Source organism: Plectropomus leopardus, chromosome 15 (genome assembly GCF_026936395.1).
Source record: "Plectropomus leopardus strain MGB_pleo_1.0 chromosome 15, ASM2693639v1, whole genome shotgun sequence".
Taxonomy (NCBI): Eukaryota; Metazoa; Chordata; class Actinopteri; order Perciformes; family Serranidae; genus Plectropomus; species Plectropomus leopardus.
Window position 1 is genome coordinate 11,507,885 of NC_142190.1, and position 16,095 is coordinate 11,523,979.

At 36.8% G+C, this 16,095-nt stretch overlaps 1 protein-coding gene and 2 non-coding genes across 6 annotated transcripts; 1 reads left to right on the forward strand and 2 right to left on the reverse strand.

Annotated features, from left to right (window-relative positions):
* Positions 1 to 536: 536 nt before the first annotated feature.
* Positions 537 to 10,639, reverse strand: znf346 (zinc finger protein 346). Of its 4 annotated transcripts, none has more exons than XM_042499991.2 (7): positions 10,522 to 10,639; positions 7,831 to 7,934; positions 6,803 to 6,895; positions 6,097 to 6,244; positions 5,033 to 5,281; positions 4,844 to 4,943; positions 537 to 3,842 (listed from the first exon to the last, which is right to left on the reverse strand). In XM_042499991.2, exons 1-7 carry the CDS (start codon positions 10,577 to 10,579, stop codon positions 3,530 to 3,532), a joined length of 1,065 nt encoding a protein of 354 aa, XP_042355925.1. In that variant the 5' UTR covers positions 10,580 to 10,639; the 3' UTR covers positions 537 to 3,529. The 4 variants fall into 4 exon arrangements, with proteins under 4 accessions (XP_042355925.1, XP_042355924.1, XP_042355927.1 ...); XM_042499990.2 differs by having other exon boundaries at positions 5,033 to 5,284; XM_042499993.2 differs by having other exon boundaries at positions 1,218 to 3,842; positions 5,051 to 5,281.
* A 1,769-nt stretch (positions 10,640 to 12,408) lies between these two features.
* trnav-aac (transfer RNA valine (anticodon AAC)) lies at positions 12,409 to 12,481 on the forward strand. The gene has a single exon. It is a non-coding gene; the product is annotated as a tRNA-Val (tRNA).
* Positions 12,482 to 14,988: 2,507 nt separating this feature from the next.
* trnad-guc (transfer RNA aspartic acid (anticodon GUC)) lies at positions 14,989 to 15,060 on the reverse strand. Its single transcript has one exon. It is a non-coding gene; the product is annotated as a tRNA-Asp (tRNA).
* Positions 15,061 to 16,095: the final 1,035 nt, after the last annotated feature.

Sequence of the window (16,095 nt, forward strand, 5' to 3'; positions counted from 1 at the left end):
CGTATTACGTAAACGTAATACATTTCTATAAAAGCTCTTGTTACTGCTACATTTGCTTGAACACAACACTTTGTATTTTGTATTAATATAGGCTTTACAGCATATTCAGCAAGCTTTTCATTATACAGGTTGGACAAACAAGTCAGTGCATTCAGTGGGTTGTTTTAGTCATAAGGATCTGTAAATGTATTCTGATAATATACAACAATGCAATGAGATAAAAACAAAGTACTTTGAATACTTAAGTATTTTTTAAAGCAAGTACTCAATACTTTTACTCTAGTAATAATTTGACTCAGCAACTTTCACTTGTATTGGAGTAATATTTCACCCGCAGTATCTTTTTTTTTTTAATCAAGTAAGAGAGTTGTGTACTTTGTACACACCTGGTTATACTGTATACTGTTATATTTTCTAAAATGGTTGTTGTACTGTGAAAATCGCATACCGCAAAAACTATTGCCCAAAAGTTGGAAGTGGCGAGTCAGGGGTCAACACACATCTTGTGTTAGAGTAAAATAAGCAAACAATCCAACTCTCTTAAAACATTTTACTTTTTGCACATCTTTGCGGCATTTATTTTCCCTCAGTTATACACAACTTATATTGAAAGTAAACCTTAAATCACAAAACACCTAACACACAAATGATGGGGGTCAAAACAAAAAAAGGCCTTTGTATTTTATACACCATGAACTTTTACAGTATGTATGAGCCCTCTTTGTAGAAATACATCCCAAAAAAACAGGTTGAACATTCAATACTAAAATATTCAACCGCTCATCTTGTATAAGGACAAATGGACTAAAAAATTTTTTATTCTATATTGACATCACTTTCTAATTTGACATCACTCTTGAAAATTGATGTGGTAAATACTGTAATCTCTGCTATTGACAGTACTTACAGAGCTCAGAAAGAGTCTATCAGTCTTTTCTAGAGTTTATAAAGCCCCAATGCAGAAGCAAAGTATTTAAAAATCTTTCACCCTTCAGTAAAACAAAAACTCAACAGTACAAAAAAGCTTACACACACCGCTGTTAGAGATTTTAAATAAGAGGACAGAATCCATGTTTCTCATCATAATCCCTTCCATCCATCCAGACTCCTGAAAATGTTAAAAATTGACATCAATCTCTAAAAAAAGCTTTTTGTTGACAAATTCTGGTGCTCTTTGAAGCAGCAGATGATCTAATTTATGCTCTCTGAGAGCATGATAACTTTTTTTTTTTTTTTTTCAGCAGGCATTAATGATGAGCCTCTGATAAAGATTTACATTCTCACAATATTATTTGACCTGCAGGAAAATGATTTACTCCTTTTGCTATGCAACTTAAAGAAATTGTGGAAATAAATCATTTTACAGGGATACAATGTATGATTGGGTTATTAAACTGAACCTAAAAATAATCGTTTTACCAATTGTTTATTGTCTGTTTACAATGAAACTGTAGTGAACGAGAAAAAGTAAACATAAAGTAATTTGGGTCACCTGAACAGAAAAACTCAGCTCAGTCCAAAACATTAAGAAGAAAATCTACCAATTCGCAATCTGATACTTGATGACACAAAACAAGTGACAATTCAATGAAAAACAACCCAAAAAAGCAACTTCTGGAGATATTTTGGCTTTAAATAAAAATATATATATAAAAGAAATTAAAAAAGTAAAATGCAAAGTAAAATTCAACTAGTGATTAATATGATATCAGTTTTTAGAAATTAGATCCAGCACCAAGACAGAAAGTTTCTCTTTCCATCTGTCTGGACAGCGATGACGTTAACAAAACTGGCTACAGTGACTCATTCGGCTGTGCAAAACTTTGATTTTACTTCTTTTCCAATGTCTTCAACATCAGGTTTAGAAATAATTAAACTTTAAGAAAGCAGATAAAATTAATGCCTGTTAAGTTAATATTCAATCAATAAATAAATACAAATAAATAAATACTCCTATAAAATAAATCCTGAAACAAATAAATGGGGCAATATAAAAATAAATTTAAATATATAAATGTGGCAATGTTGTTCAATAGCTAAATGAATAGGTTTTTATTTTTTGAAGACACATTTTTCAAAGGACTCCTTATATTAATTTTAGGGATGGGCATGAGTACTCGAGTACTTATTTGGATATCAGTATTTGGGCTCGTTAAGCAACTCGGTGTCAGATGCTATCTGCTTCTACCAAGTTAGCTCCTGCTAACTGTGCAGACATTAAACTGAGGAGAGCGGCTCCTTAACGGCCCTTTAGTGCTGATTCTAACCTATATAACATAACGTTAATGGCAGCAACAGAAAGATGGCTGAAATTTCTTATGTGAAGGAAGTTGATGGAAGTTCTCAAATATGAAATTTACTTAAAATACGCATCCCTATTTATTTTATCTTTTTTTTTTCATCCAGATGAATGGGGTGAGAAATTGATGCGGTATTATGAAATAAAAGTACCCTGAAATAAATAAAAGCAGTCCTTTGAAAAAAAAGTTTTAAAATAAAAACCTATTTATTGAACTATATTGTATGATTTACATATTTATAATTACACCTATCTACATATTTATTGCCTCATTTATTTATTTCAGGATTTATACCAAAGACTGGTTTACTTAAGTACATATTTACTTATTTAATATTGACTTTACTGGCATTTCATAGCGAAGATGTTTCAATAAATACATTCACTGGAGATGCAAAACAACTCTATTCAGTTGCAGAGAAAAGTGAGGTGAAAAGCAGCTTTGCTTTGAATGTTCATTGATAACATGTGGCGCTCATACTAGATGTTAGTATTGGTTACATGTTAGTCAGGGCTAAATGATAACAATATCCCACTCTGTATCCGCCTGACTATACCAAAGTTTAAACAGAGTTTCTGGATTTAGACTTTCTGCTGTTTTTACGTTGATGTGTACTACAGCGGTCCTGAGCTGATACTAAGAATAGTATCAGGGCTGGTATCGGGGCAGAGCATATGTTAATCTACTGATATCGGCAGAAATAAAGCCAGCCTGTCATTAGTACTCTGCTGTTAGGTCTACCTCTGCCTGCACACAACTCAGTACGTGTCTCATTTAATGAAAATCTGAATTTTGCTGGTTGCTGACTGCAGATTGTTGTTAAATCAATGACTTTGCAAAGCTTCTTTTGTCACATGAAAGAAGAATTTAGAAAACTTATTTCACATGATACCCAGCCCTAATGGACTTTGACTTTCTCCAGTCAGTTCAAGTTTGTAACAGAAGACGACTCTCTTTTTTTAATTTAACTTAAAAAGTATTACTGTGTCCCGTCCTTTCACCTATTCACAAGTTTGATTCATTTGAGGAAAGAACTTCAATTGTTTCAATTGGGAACTGAAAATAATAAAATAGCACGCTGGGGTATTCCAAGGTCCAGATGACTCTGTTTACCAGATGAAAGCCTACTGAGGTCTATGGAGCTTGATGTTAATGTGTTAACGGGGGCTGGTTGTTGTGTGTCATTCCAAGTCCTGACTGAAACCTCTGCAGTCTAGACCAGCCCAGTCTCAAGTAAATTGGTCCTCCTCTGAGTACTCTGTGTCCTCCGGAGCGTACTGGTTATCTTCGGCTACGTACTGTGTGTCATCCGCCAGGGCATACTGGTCATCCCCGGGGGCGTACTGGTCATCCCCAGGGGTGTACTGGTCATCCCCGGGGGCGTACTGGTCATCCCCAGGGGCGTACTGGTCATCCCCGGGAGCGTACTGGTCGTCTGCCGCAGTGCACAGGTTGTCTCCGCCAGCAGACTGGTTGTCGGCCTCGTACGGTTGTTCTGCTGCGTCTTGGTTCTCTGCAGTGTTCCGGCGTGATTTTTTCACTCTATTAAAAGACATATTAAAGTTTATTTCGACTTCTCTCAGTCCCTCCAGGGTTTTGCAATGCTGCAAATGCAAAATTAAAGAAGTGTTTGACCGATACAAAGAGGGTCCTTAAATAAAACTATGCAGTAGAAAGACACAAATACTTTTGAAATTGGTGCTACATGACCAGAGAAAAAGGGCTGGTCTTCACTATTGCTCAACAGGCAGAAAACCTACAACTTCAAAAAATGCACCGCACCACACCAGACCAAAAGGCGCTGCCACTGGTAGGTGCAATGCAGTAACAGATTCTTGGTTTGTGTATGATCAGCGCTGCTTAGTTTTACCATTTGATCTCCGTTTTTTCGGCCTCTGTTTTCACTGTGCAGGAAACACTATGGTGTTCACTTCCTGTTCACAAACTCTCGCCATCACAGCTTAACACTAAAATGTGTCTCTTAAAACAATTTTGGAGAGACATTGGCAGTGCAATGACATAATCTTCATATTTGATCAGGATTGCCTAATTTTAACATTTGATCAGATTTCCGTCTGAGTTTGAGAGAGAGGTGCTGGTCTAACAGCCTGAGAGCCAGCAAATCTCTGTCAGTTGACATTCAATATGTCATCTTTCTAGCTGCTTTCTTAGGAGTAGCTTAGCTCGCTAACTGGCTAATGGCTGCTATCTCGCTGGTTAGGATCAGTGGTGCTTGATTACATGTTTCCACAATTCTGCCGACGTAGTTGTATGTGGATTTAAAATGCAGTTCTATTTACACTTGTGTTCAACATGGTCACATTGTGCCCTGACCCCCTCCGGAGGTGGTTTGGGCAATTGGATCACAATCTCAGTATGTTTTGGGTGCATTTACACCTGTACTTGAATGTGGTCAAGCTTTATCCAAATTCAATCCGATCATACAAAACACACTTTAATGCAAGTTGTATATTAGGATGAGTAATGAAACAAGCTAGCATTGAAACGTGATTATCAGGCTGAAAAGCTGTGTGTGCACTTACTGGTTCTTATGTTTGGCACCACTGATATGAAAATGGTACTGCTCCACGGAGTTCAGCTCAAGGTTGCAGACGGTGCACGGGTAGCCCTTCACTGTGGAAGCTGTCGACACACAGACAAGGAGAGATGTTAGTTTTCTTTAGGTCTGTAAGGCTGAAATCTTCCACACGGAAAAACAAAGACATGACCACCTGGTTCTGTGGCCTGACCTGGTGCAGTGGAGGGGCCGTACGTCTCCATCAGTTTCAGCTTGGTCATCTGTTTTCTATGCTTCTTGCCCACGTAGTGCTGCTGGGCCATGAGTGGGTTGTTGAAGGAGGCCTGGCAGATTGAGCAGAAGCGGTCCGGGTTGTTGTTGTTGCCGCCCATCGCCGGCATGCCGCTCGAATCATCTGCAGGTTTCTTCTTAGGCTGCGCTGTTGGTGGTGTTTGTGAGGCTACTGCTGGTGACGAAATAAAATAAAAATAATAAGCATCTTTACAAGCATCTGTTACAAAGGAAAACATGTAAATAATCAGAGCTGGGTATCTGTACTTGCACCCTCTTTAAGGTATCAGTCAAATTAACCGAAGTAATATCAGTAGTTCTTCAGTCAATGCCTCCATTTAATCTTTTTTTGTACTCATGTTAAAAAAAAAGACTATTGTGTGGTTTTTGCTCTGAGATGTAGTGAGGTCAGGTGCAGTGTATTTGATGAATTTGGCAGTTCAGCGTGCCAAGATGCCACCCAAACATTCAAGAGTATGAGGGCTGCCCCTTGAAAGTTGGAGATTCAAATCATCCCTCAGTCAACTGAGACTGCTTCAAGTCGAGTAGTCGTTTTTTTTCTGTACAGTGTACTTCTGTGTTGTGGTCCCCAGATTATGCTGCAGAGTGAGTGCTTTTGACTTTCACGTTACTCTTTGCAGCTTTGACATGCAGGCAGTGGCATGTAGGGAGACAAAGACTGCACTGAAAGGTCAAGTAGTTATGAATTTACATCTCATAGCAAGTTAACAGGATTCTGTCTTTGGCTTGTGTTTGATATCTAGTGTCTGCAAAAAATGTTGCACATTCACGATCCAATGTTAGCACATTTAGCTTGTTTACTATATGACATGAATGCTGCTGTCACACTGAACATCTTGAGGACCCCTTCAGACTTTAAAACTTTCTATGGAAAACAAACAGAATCGTTGAATATTCGTATTGAACATCAAAATTCAATTCCAGCTCCATAATTCTGAGTTGGGCACAGCCCTAGAAAGCACGTACCTGGGGCCTGGGGACCAAAGGTTTTCAGCCTCAGGTGCTTGGCGTGAACTTTGCCCTGGTAGTGAGATTCGGCCATCACAGGAGAGGAGAAGGTCATGTCACATAAATGACACGCCTTAGACCGGTCGCTGTCTCCGTTGTTACAGTCCTGTGTACAAAGACACACGCAGCAACATTAATCATTCATGGCTACGAGAGGCATCATTTGTCTTATTAAAAAAGGATGACATGTCACTGTACGATACATAATCAGCTCAAGAGGTCCACTATGTTACTATGTTCTCTGTCGGGGCTTTCAATTACATCAGCTGTGAGATGCGGTTAACTGATACACCTGTTCTTCATTGTAATATATATTTAAGATAAAATTAGGCTAGTTTTCCCTCAAACACATATGTTTATTTTTAATTAAGTGTACCAAGAGGTGTATACACAAGGATGCTAAAGTAAACAGAGGAAGCACTACTGAGAAAGTGGTGCAAAAAGCAGCAGCAACATTCAGGGTTAAACTTAAAATACACAGACCTCCTGCAGAAATGTTGACAACATCCCGGGATAAACTACTACTGTTTGCTCAAGATCAAAAATATGTTTTCAAGTTTTCAAGTTTTATTTTCAGTTGATGGTTGGCAAATGAACAGTGACTCAGAGCATTAGTTCAGTTTGGGATGACGGAAAGTAACTTCTGTGGTGTGTTTTTACTCACACTCTCAGATGGTGACTTGAACTTTTTGACCGCTGGCTCCTTCTCATTTTGGCTGGAAAGATAACGGCGCACTTTGTTGGCATGTTTCTTGCTCTGAAAAGACACAGGTGCAAATGTTTTATCACAAAATGGACAACAAATATCAACAACCCGATCCAACAGCATCTAATTTACTTCCAGAAGTACAGAAGTTTATTTGTCACACAGAGAAGAGGCGGCTTCTGCTTTTTGATAGCTGGAGTGTTGCTTTCAACGACTTTGGCAGATGGACAAAACATTTCATATTCTGTCCTGAACAGGAAAACACACCTCCTTCATGGTGAAAATGATACATAGCACTAGTGCTTAATCGAAGTACTGAGCAAATTTTTAAAAAAGCAGTTCACGTTTGAAAACATTTTGTCAAAATTGTTTTTGAAAATCCACGCTAAATTTTCTGAACATCTGGAAACGGTTTAATCTCTTCTTCTATGCAAACATAATTTTAGCTAATTGAAGAAACTACATCATCGTATAAAAAACGTTGTCACACCTCAACGCATTAGAGCTACGTTACCTCAACAGCTACAGAAAATAAATATGCCGTTATGTTACATTACATGAAAGGTTATTCACGGATGATTAGTAGTCATTACACACAACAAAATTCCATGACTTTTCTAAAATTTTTCAATGATTTCTACTTATTCCACTACTTTTCCAGGTTTTCCATAACTGGCACCCTGTTTTCAGTCAGCAAAAAAAAAGTGCATCACAGCCAAAAGTTTGGTTACTTTAAGTTGTTTCCATTTACATATTTTTCTGTTTCTGTGATCAGACAACTTAATTTGATCATATCTCATTGATATTACCTACCCTGCAGGCTTTATTTGGAAATGCTACTTAAGTAATAATAAACTCATTAATATGATGTAAGGTGTGGTATATACATCATACGCAGAGTTCACCCTTTAACACTGAGCATAGTAGCACCGTTAAAAATAAAATCCCCTGACAATGAAACAGCAGCAGACTGTGGGCTCACTGACCTGATAATGAGTCAACTTCTGAGACTCCGAAATTAGGACAGCACTGCAGACTTTACACTGGGAGTCAGAAAACAGGTCGCTATGCTCCTTTATCATCTTATTTACTGCAGGAGGAAAGAGAAACAGAAGATTTCAAATCAGGTCACATCTTTTGGGAAAATCTAATTATAACACAACGTGAAAAAAAAATCTGTGGCAAAAGTTCAAACAGCAACTCTGTTCAGGATTGTTTTCATTTATCAAGACAGCTCAGTAGTGTGCACCTTTAATAGTGATGAAATACTCTGTATTAGACTTATTTGAACAAGAACCTTATAAACAGACAATTTATGGAGTAGCATTATTCCCGCCCTAAGACATGTTAACAATACATACAAGTGCTCTGGCAAACAAATCTGTAACAGCGGACACGTACACATGTTTTCGGTTTTACTGAGTTTGAGTCACTGTTCTTGGCTCACATGATCAGGAAAAGTTATTTAACAACTAATGATACATTAGACAGGTGTGATTAAGTCAAGTTTTAAACCAGAGGATTTAACATGGTTGGATATGACATTTTAGGACAGGACATGACATGTCATGATGTCTTTTAATTAGTTGGTTTAGATGAGCACTATTTAATTAAGCAATTTCAAATGTTGAATACATTACTGTCAAAGTTTTAAGGCTTTGTGTCGTTCAAAGGTGTTCATTACAGCTTTATTAAAATAAATTCAACTGTGTCATTGCACAGAATATAGTCAGGTACTAAGACAACAAAATGCAGTTTTGCATCTAACCAGAAGTGCAAAAAGCAGTTAAGTACGCAGTAATGTACTGAATAATATATGATATGGGGAAAATCAAATATCACATTACCTTCAACCTCAATCTCACTTTTAAGGCAAATTGTATTGTCATTGGTATTTTCATATTTACACACTGATTTTTTTTTTAAATTAATAATCATCATCAATGTGACTACAGTGTTTAAGTAAATAAAAGCAAATAACAGAACAGCTACAACATAATGGGTAAGAAAATGACATCATTACTGAAATGCTGCATTTGAAACAAAGGAAAAGACAACACCCACATTATCAAAAACCTAAGATGACACCTAGTCTCATATCAAGATATTGATGTAATAGCAAGCATTGCAGCTATCGTTATATATATATTTTTTTAATAGTAAGAGAGACGATGCAATGCTCACTTTATATTTGGCACTGAGTGTGCAAGAGCAATAATAATGTAATGATATAATATATAATAGTTTAACAGTCACAGGACATTTTCTGCAGTACTTTAGGCTTTTTCAATGTTTTTTTACAGTGTGTTATTTGTGCTTTGACTGAGTAAAGGACCTGGATACTTCCTCCAACACAGCACTTCAGGAGTGCAGAAATAGTTACACAAAAAGACAAAAATGGAAGGGACTATTCGTTATTTATAACAGGGGAGATTTTGGTGCAAAGAGGGTGAAGCATGTCAAATATTTTTTTAAGCAGAGGGGAGGGACCTATGATTTTTATTTTGGTTTAGGGGAGGGGCATACAACTTTAAATGTCCGTATTTTCTGTTTATTATAATGCCATTTTTTTAAGAAACATAAGTTTTCTTTAAAAATTACCTAAATCACACCAATTATCATAACCAGAAACTGTAAAAATTGACATAATCATTAGATTTTCACATTTTTTGACAGCCCTCTATCACATTTTGTGGGACGAATGTTTACATTATAAAATAAAACAATCACCAAATCTTTGTGTAAAAGAGTGATATTTCATCAGAATCCCTCCATTCTGCATGTCTCACTGAAAAATTTGTCTGTACCAACAAACCAGCATGCAAGACAAGTTTTTTATTTGTGATTTCGGGATTTCTTCTTTAAATTTTCACTTTCAAACATCTCATGTTAAGTTGTGCTGTTGTTGTTGTTTTTAAATTTATCTACCTATCTATTTAACTACTAATTTATGGTGGAGGGAGGGTCGTGCATTTATCCCAAGTAACTCAAAGAGGCTCAAGGAAAAATATATTTGTAGCTTTGGGGAGTGTAAAAAAACAAACACACAAAACAAAGTCACACCTCAGCTACCTCCTCCTCTAGTAAATAAAGAGCAGTCCCTAAAGTGTGCAAACAGCAGAAATGCATGACAACCATTCAGCAACGGTGATCCAGCCAAACAAAGATGTACTGACAGGTAGAACAAATCTCTAACACAGATATTAGACACGTCTGCTTTTAAAACTATATATTCAGTCATTTTTTAAAAAGTTTAGCAAGCATGCTCTCCATTCAGAACATGTGTCTTGTGCTGCTGACGTTAAACGTCACACAAGTGAGATTGACCGTTATAATGTTAGCTAACCCGGTGGCCTAAAAACATGCATGTCTCGTGACCCAAATGTAGACATGTCCCCCTCTTTTTCCACTAGTCCACGGACCGATGAATTGATTCACGATCGTTAGAAAGCAACAACGGATGCAGACACGCTCTCATCGACCTTGGAGGTGAAACGGCCACAGCTAGCTCCGCTTAGCACAAACCTGCTCAGCCTGCAATGCCGGCTATCGTTAGCTTGCAGGGGGCTAACGGCAAAACTAGCAATCCGAGCCCGATCAACCGCGACTGAGACTGAGTGTACTGATGCAGGCTTGTTTCAAATAAAACGTTAAAACAACGAAGAAACAAGTCGTACCCTCCGCCAGCCCCGAAGGTAAATAAGGGAAATCGTCCGTTTGCATCTCGACGGCCATAATTTCTGCTCCGAGCCAGCGGCGTCCCTTTGCGCATGCGCAACTGACAGGTAGACAGTGGTAGAGAGGGTAAAATTACAGAGGTCTCACTCTGCCTTTGTTATCTAGGCTAAAATAACAGGATTTCATTTCCCCCCCTTCAAAATATGACCTTTACTTTCAAAAATAACACTTTCCTCTTTATTCAATAGTTAATATGCCATCTTCTAAAACATTTTATCAACAATTAATTTGCTACTTTCTTTTCTATTTTGCATAATAAGTATTTACTTAAGAAGTTGACATACAGTATGCTTTGAACCCTTGACACAAATCCAGTCTTTGAATAAACAACAAGCCATTAAAATTCATAAACAAAACATTAATCCCTTTTTTTAATAGTTACTTCTGGGCACTCCTACACTATCAATATCGCATTATTGATAGTTTTGGTTAGTAGAGTGAAGAATTTGTCCAGCGCAGTGAAGTAAATTAGTATAGCAGCTTCTAAATCTGATGAACCATCAGGTAGCAAAACAGTAAGAATAAAAAAATAAATAGCAAAAAGTGTTACACACCTTTGTATTGTTGATTATCTGTAGAAAATAGACCTAGAAATATAAGTATATCTGTGAGTGATTGTTGCAGATTTTATACCCCTATTAGGACAATGTATCCTCCGGGATACAGACACTGAATGCCTAATTATCAAAGTTGTTATAATACAAGTTATTATTTTTCAACAACATATAAAATCATCTTTAAAAAACAATTTTATAAATAAAGTTCCCCCCAATATATAATAAACATAAAAAAACACGTACGTCTTGGTTATCGACTTTGTTCACGTGGGATTATACTTTGGAATTTGCTTCCTATGTTAAGTATATTTTTGAATATTGGCATTAAGTCACATCACCTGAGTAGTTGACCCATCTCCCTCTTCAGTGTTTCACATTATTATCAAGTTCGCCCACTTAATGCCCCTCCCTCCACAACCTGTCAAATTACTGTATCTCTCAGGATACAGGAACCATTTTTAAAGTGATTCACAGTGGGAATTGTTTTTGTACTTGTAGTATACATAAAGAGCCAGAGTGCATAAAACAGCATCAAAGTAGAGCTTGTCTATCACAAAAAAGTGCCAGTGCCACACACCCCAACAGAGGTCCTAGCCAAGACACTAATGTCCTAAAATATGAGAAATGTACTAAAATCCTGGCAATGTCCAAAAATCATCAAAATGACCTGATAATCGTAGATACATTCTGAAATCCTAGTAATGTCATAATGTCCTAGAAATGTCCATTTATAACAGAAACATCCTAAAGTCCTAGATATGTCCTAAAATCCTAGAAACATGTATGGGACCGCTGCGATTGACCAATGGCCTCCTGTCATTTTGCAAAATTGCCCCCAAAGTATGTCTGATTTAGTCCTTAAAGACGATCTTTGAATCAGCCTGTGATTTATCCATGAGCTCAAGTTTGTGTTGCAGTTTTTCAGATTAATCCACTAGGTGGAGATCATAGTCTGTATTTAGACAAATAGCCATTAATGGATCAGACACACTCACACAACAGAGGGCAGAGCAATGCTTCTGTGGAGGGCAGCTTCAATACAGTCAGTAAGGGCAATATGTAATAATAGCATTTGAAAGCTGTCGTTTGTAATAGTAGAGCTTTTCAATACAGACTAAACGTCTAAAGACAAAATCTTGTAAACATACGACATGTGTCTTTTAGAGCTTCCCTCCACCTTTACAGTTCATTCATCTTCTCTAAAGCCATACACTGACAACTCATACACGACTTTACTTAATGTAGAATGGCGTTTAATGTGCACCATTAGTTTCCGTAGTGTAGTGGTTATCACGTTCGCCTAACACGCGAAAGGTCCCCGGTTCGAAACCGGGCGGAAACATGTTTTGCATTGAAGGACTGATACCTTTGATAACTGATAAACATACTGTTACGACGCAGATGTTAGCTTCTAATTCATCAGTTAAGGGGTTAGTTAATGAAAAAGCAACGTAAATTGTCGTTTTTAACAGTCTTTGTCTCGTCTTTATGTACTTCTCACCGTTGTCAAAGCATGTTTGACATTTAAGGTAAAGCCCCGTCTCTGACTGAAACCCAGTGTCACATTTGTAAAACCTGTAATCTATTTGTGAAAATACAAAAAAGTACATTTCATTGATTTTTTCCACCAGGTTTAAACCCACTATATTTAGATGGGTCAAATGTGGACTATATTATCACAGAGAGGCTAAATATGATCAAAAACAGATTCAGATTTGCAAAACCTTTATTATTTTTTACCTAGTCTAATGTGGTCATTGCAAAAATAAAAAAACAAAACAATAAAATCTTAATATTTTGCACTTGCACAAATAGGATAGAGATTTCCAAACTATTTTTTTTTCTTTTTTTTCAAACAATCCTTACCCTCCCTGTGATATCTAGTCCAGATTTGACCTGTTTTATTATGATGGTTTCTGATTAGGACCTGGTCCAATGTGGTCAACATGTTAAAAAAAATATTATTCTAATTTTCTAGCATGATTTTACAACAGTAGGAGGGATATTTTGGAGTAACATTGTCTGAATGCTGACAAATATAGCGAAAAAGAGCTCGCATGCAGAAAATTGCAAAAATTAATCAGGCAAACAGTTCTGATTTCCGAGCAAACACAACTTTTGCTGATGTCCCGAAACGGTCATATCCTACCTATAAACACCAGATCATGTAGCACCATTGATGACCCCCACAAATAAGATTGTACCGCTTTTAAACCATGGATGTATTATAAGGAAGTCTGGATACAGCCGTGGGGGCGGGGCCTCATTCATTTCTAAGCTTCTCAGTGGCGCATGTTTTAAACAATACTAGAAGTAACTGTGCGCGCTCCCGCGATGTGCATCACGATCAACTCAGCAACAACAACACAGTCTGATTGTAGCTAGCCGTTAAGATTGACGCAAGTTTTTTCGCTCAAACTCAACTCAGCTGAAGCCACAGAAGTCTTCGTGTAAGCAATACTTCGGCAGTCTTGTTTTTTTTTTCTTGTTTTTGAAGGGCGGGGCATGTTAGATCCCTTTAGAGCTCTGTCGTTGGGAAACGTTAGATATAAATGTAGTTGCGGTGATTGTATGGTATTTACGGTAATGTTAATGTTTGCTTACTAGTTAGCGTCCTAAACGTTAGGTTAACGCACTTAACGCTAAGTATGTTTTAATATCAGTCACGATGTTGCGCGTTGACTTGGACTAAAAGTAATTTTTAACTGATGTTATGTCATGCTCACTGAAGGTAATTAACTGTGTGGAGGCTAATTATTACGACTTAATGCTGTGGTATCAATAATTCCGACAAGCTGTGGATGTAGCAAGCTAAGCTAGCAGCGATTAGCATAATATTAGTCTTAGTTTTGTAAATTGATACTAACTGCGTAACCTTAGCTAACTAACTTTTGAGTTGATGAATTTATACCTAACCTCCTGTTGTGTAGTGGTAACACACTGGTCATATCTGAGAGAAAAACTGGGTCCAATGATGGCGGGAGTGTTGCCGCTTTGATGTTGCTTTCACAGTCACAGCTAACACAGCTACTGCAATAATGTTAGCGTTAGCCAACCTAGTACCTCAAAATTGTTGACCAAGAAGTATCTGAACAGTACTCGAGTAAATGTACTTAGTTACATTTCACCACTGTAAAGAGGATAATAATATTAACCTCAGTTTACAATGATTAATAACAAATGACTGGTGTGCAAGGTTGGAATAAAAAATAGCATTGCTTTTAAGGACTACATCTTAGGTGCAAAGTGTTATATTTAATTTTTTTTATATTACTGTGAATTTAAATGAAATGTTTAATATTCTGTACAATGTTGGAGGCACTTGTGTGTTCACCTGCGACGTATGCAGTGTCCAGTCAGCCACCGCTTTTCCACAGAGATATCAAAGTAAGTTTTTGACTCACCCAAAATCTTTATAACTTGCTGTATCTGTATTCTTGTCTGTCTTCTCCCAGTGGTTTAATCTAAGTACATTTCCTCAAGTACTGTGTTTAAGTGTGATTTTTAGATACTAAAAGCAATATTTACTAATAATCTAATACGCACTCTAAATGGGGCATGTCTGGTGTATTTTCAGTATTTTCCACTTCAATAATTAAACTGCATTTGTTTGATAATACAAGTTAGCACTGCAAACATAGTACTGTTAAATATCATAATGGTTGTGAAGTAATTCTGCTTTTACATTTTTTGTTGTATTCAAAGTGTAGAGCAGTTGAAAGTGTGTAGAATTCTCCATTTGTGTATTTACTAAAGGACTTGTTTTGAGAAAATATAAATGTTGCCAAAACTATCAAATACTGTGCTGAACAACAAATGAAAAAAATTCTAGATAGAAAAATATTGAACCTCCCCGTCGGGGAATCGAACCCCGGTCTTCCGCGTGACAGGCGGAGATACTGTCCACTATACTAACGAGGAGTGACGTGAAAAGGTTGGTGACCAAATATGGTCATGTAGGTGGCTGTCGCTGTCATTTGTCTTACTTTCTTTCTGTAAAATTTTCATTTCTCAATCATTTATTTAATTCACTGAATTTAACAGGCTTATAGTTTGGTCAGGCATCTAATCCCCTTTACACAAAACCATTGCTCAGCAAAGATGGGAAATACATTCAAAATATTTATGTAACTCCTTGAAACGTGGGCAAATTGGCTTTTTTTATTTTCAAAAACATGGAAAGAAGATAATGAGCAACCAAAGAAAAAATGACCCAGAAGTGAGAGGGAAATCTGTGAAAAGTTACCTTAACATTTGCCAAAAACCTTAAAAAAACAAACAAACAAAAAACAAAACAAAATATTTTTATTATTATTAAACCAACATCTTGGCTTAATTTTATGTTTCACCAATGAATAGCCTTGATAATAAAGATTTTTTTCATAGGAGTGCTCTGGGATAGCCCTTTAATACATATAATAATGATATTTATGAATTCATTGGCCATTTTTCCTCTATAGTCCTCTAATAGTCCTCTGCATCTACTAATATCTTTTTTTGCGTCTCTCTTGTTTACTATGCCGGTAATACTGTTTTCTTTGGTGCTCATGTTTCCAGTAAAAAAACGCAATGAATAAATTGTAGAGAATCTCACCAAGTTATCATTGTGAGTAGTATGTCCATAGTGGCAAAAGTTAGACACATATGCCAGCTATGCATATGCAGCTAACTAACGTTAACTCCAGCAGGTAGCCAAAACAACCGGGTTTTCTACATTTAAAGAACTTGTATAAAAATGAACTTAATCGCAATCAGACCGGGCATGTAATTTAGACAGGCATTTATTTGAAGCTTTACGGTATAGAGAGAGAATGAGAAAGACACATACACATTTAGATACTTCACAAATCGACAATGACGTATTTATTTTCTGAATGTCTATCCAGTATACATACAGACACAGAAATACAGGTGTAAATAAATGAATAAAAGCAGACACGTTATAAACAGTTTACT

Bases quoted from the DNA above. Each gene is read 5' to 3' on its own strand.
- znf346 (XM_042499990.2), bottom strand. From the start codon at position 10,579: ATGGCCGTCGAGATGCAAACGGACGATTTCCCTTATTTACCTTCGGGG. The intron at 7,935-10,521 runs GTACGACTTGTT...TTCCTCCTGCAG, and splicing joins ACCTTCGGGGCTGGCGGAGG to TAAATAAGATGATAAAGGAG. The intron at 5,285-6,096 runs GTACGTGCTTTC...TTTCGTCACCAG, and splicing joins CTTTGGTCCCCAGGCCCCAG to CAGTAGCCTCACAAACACCA.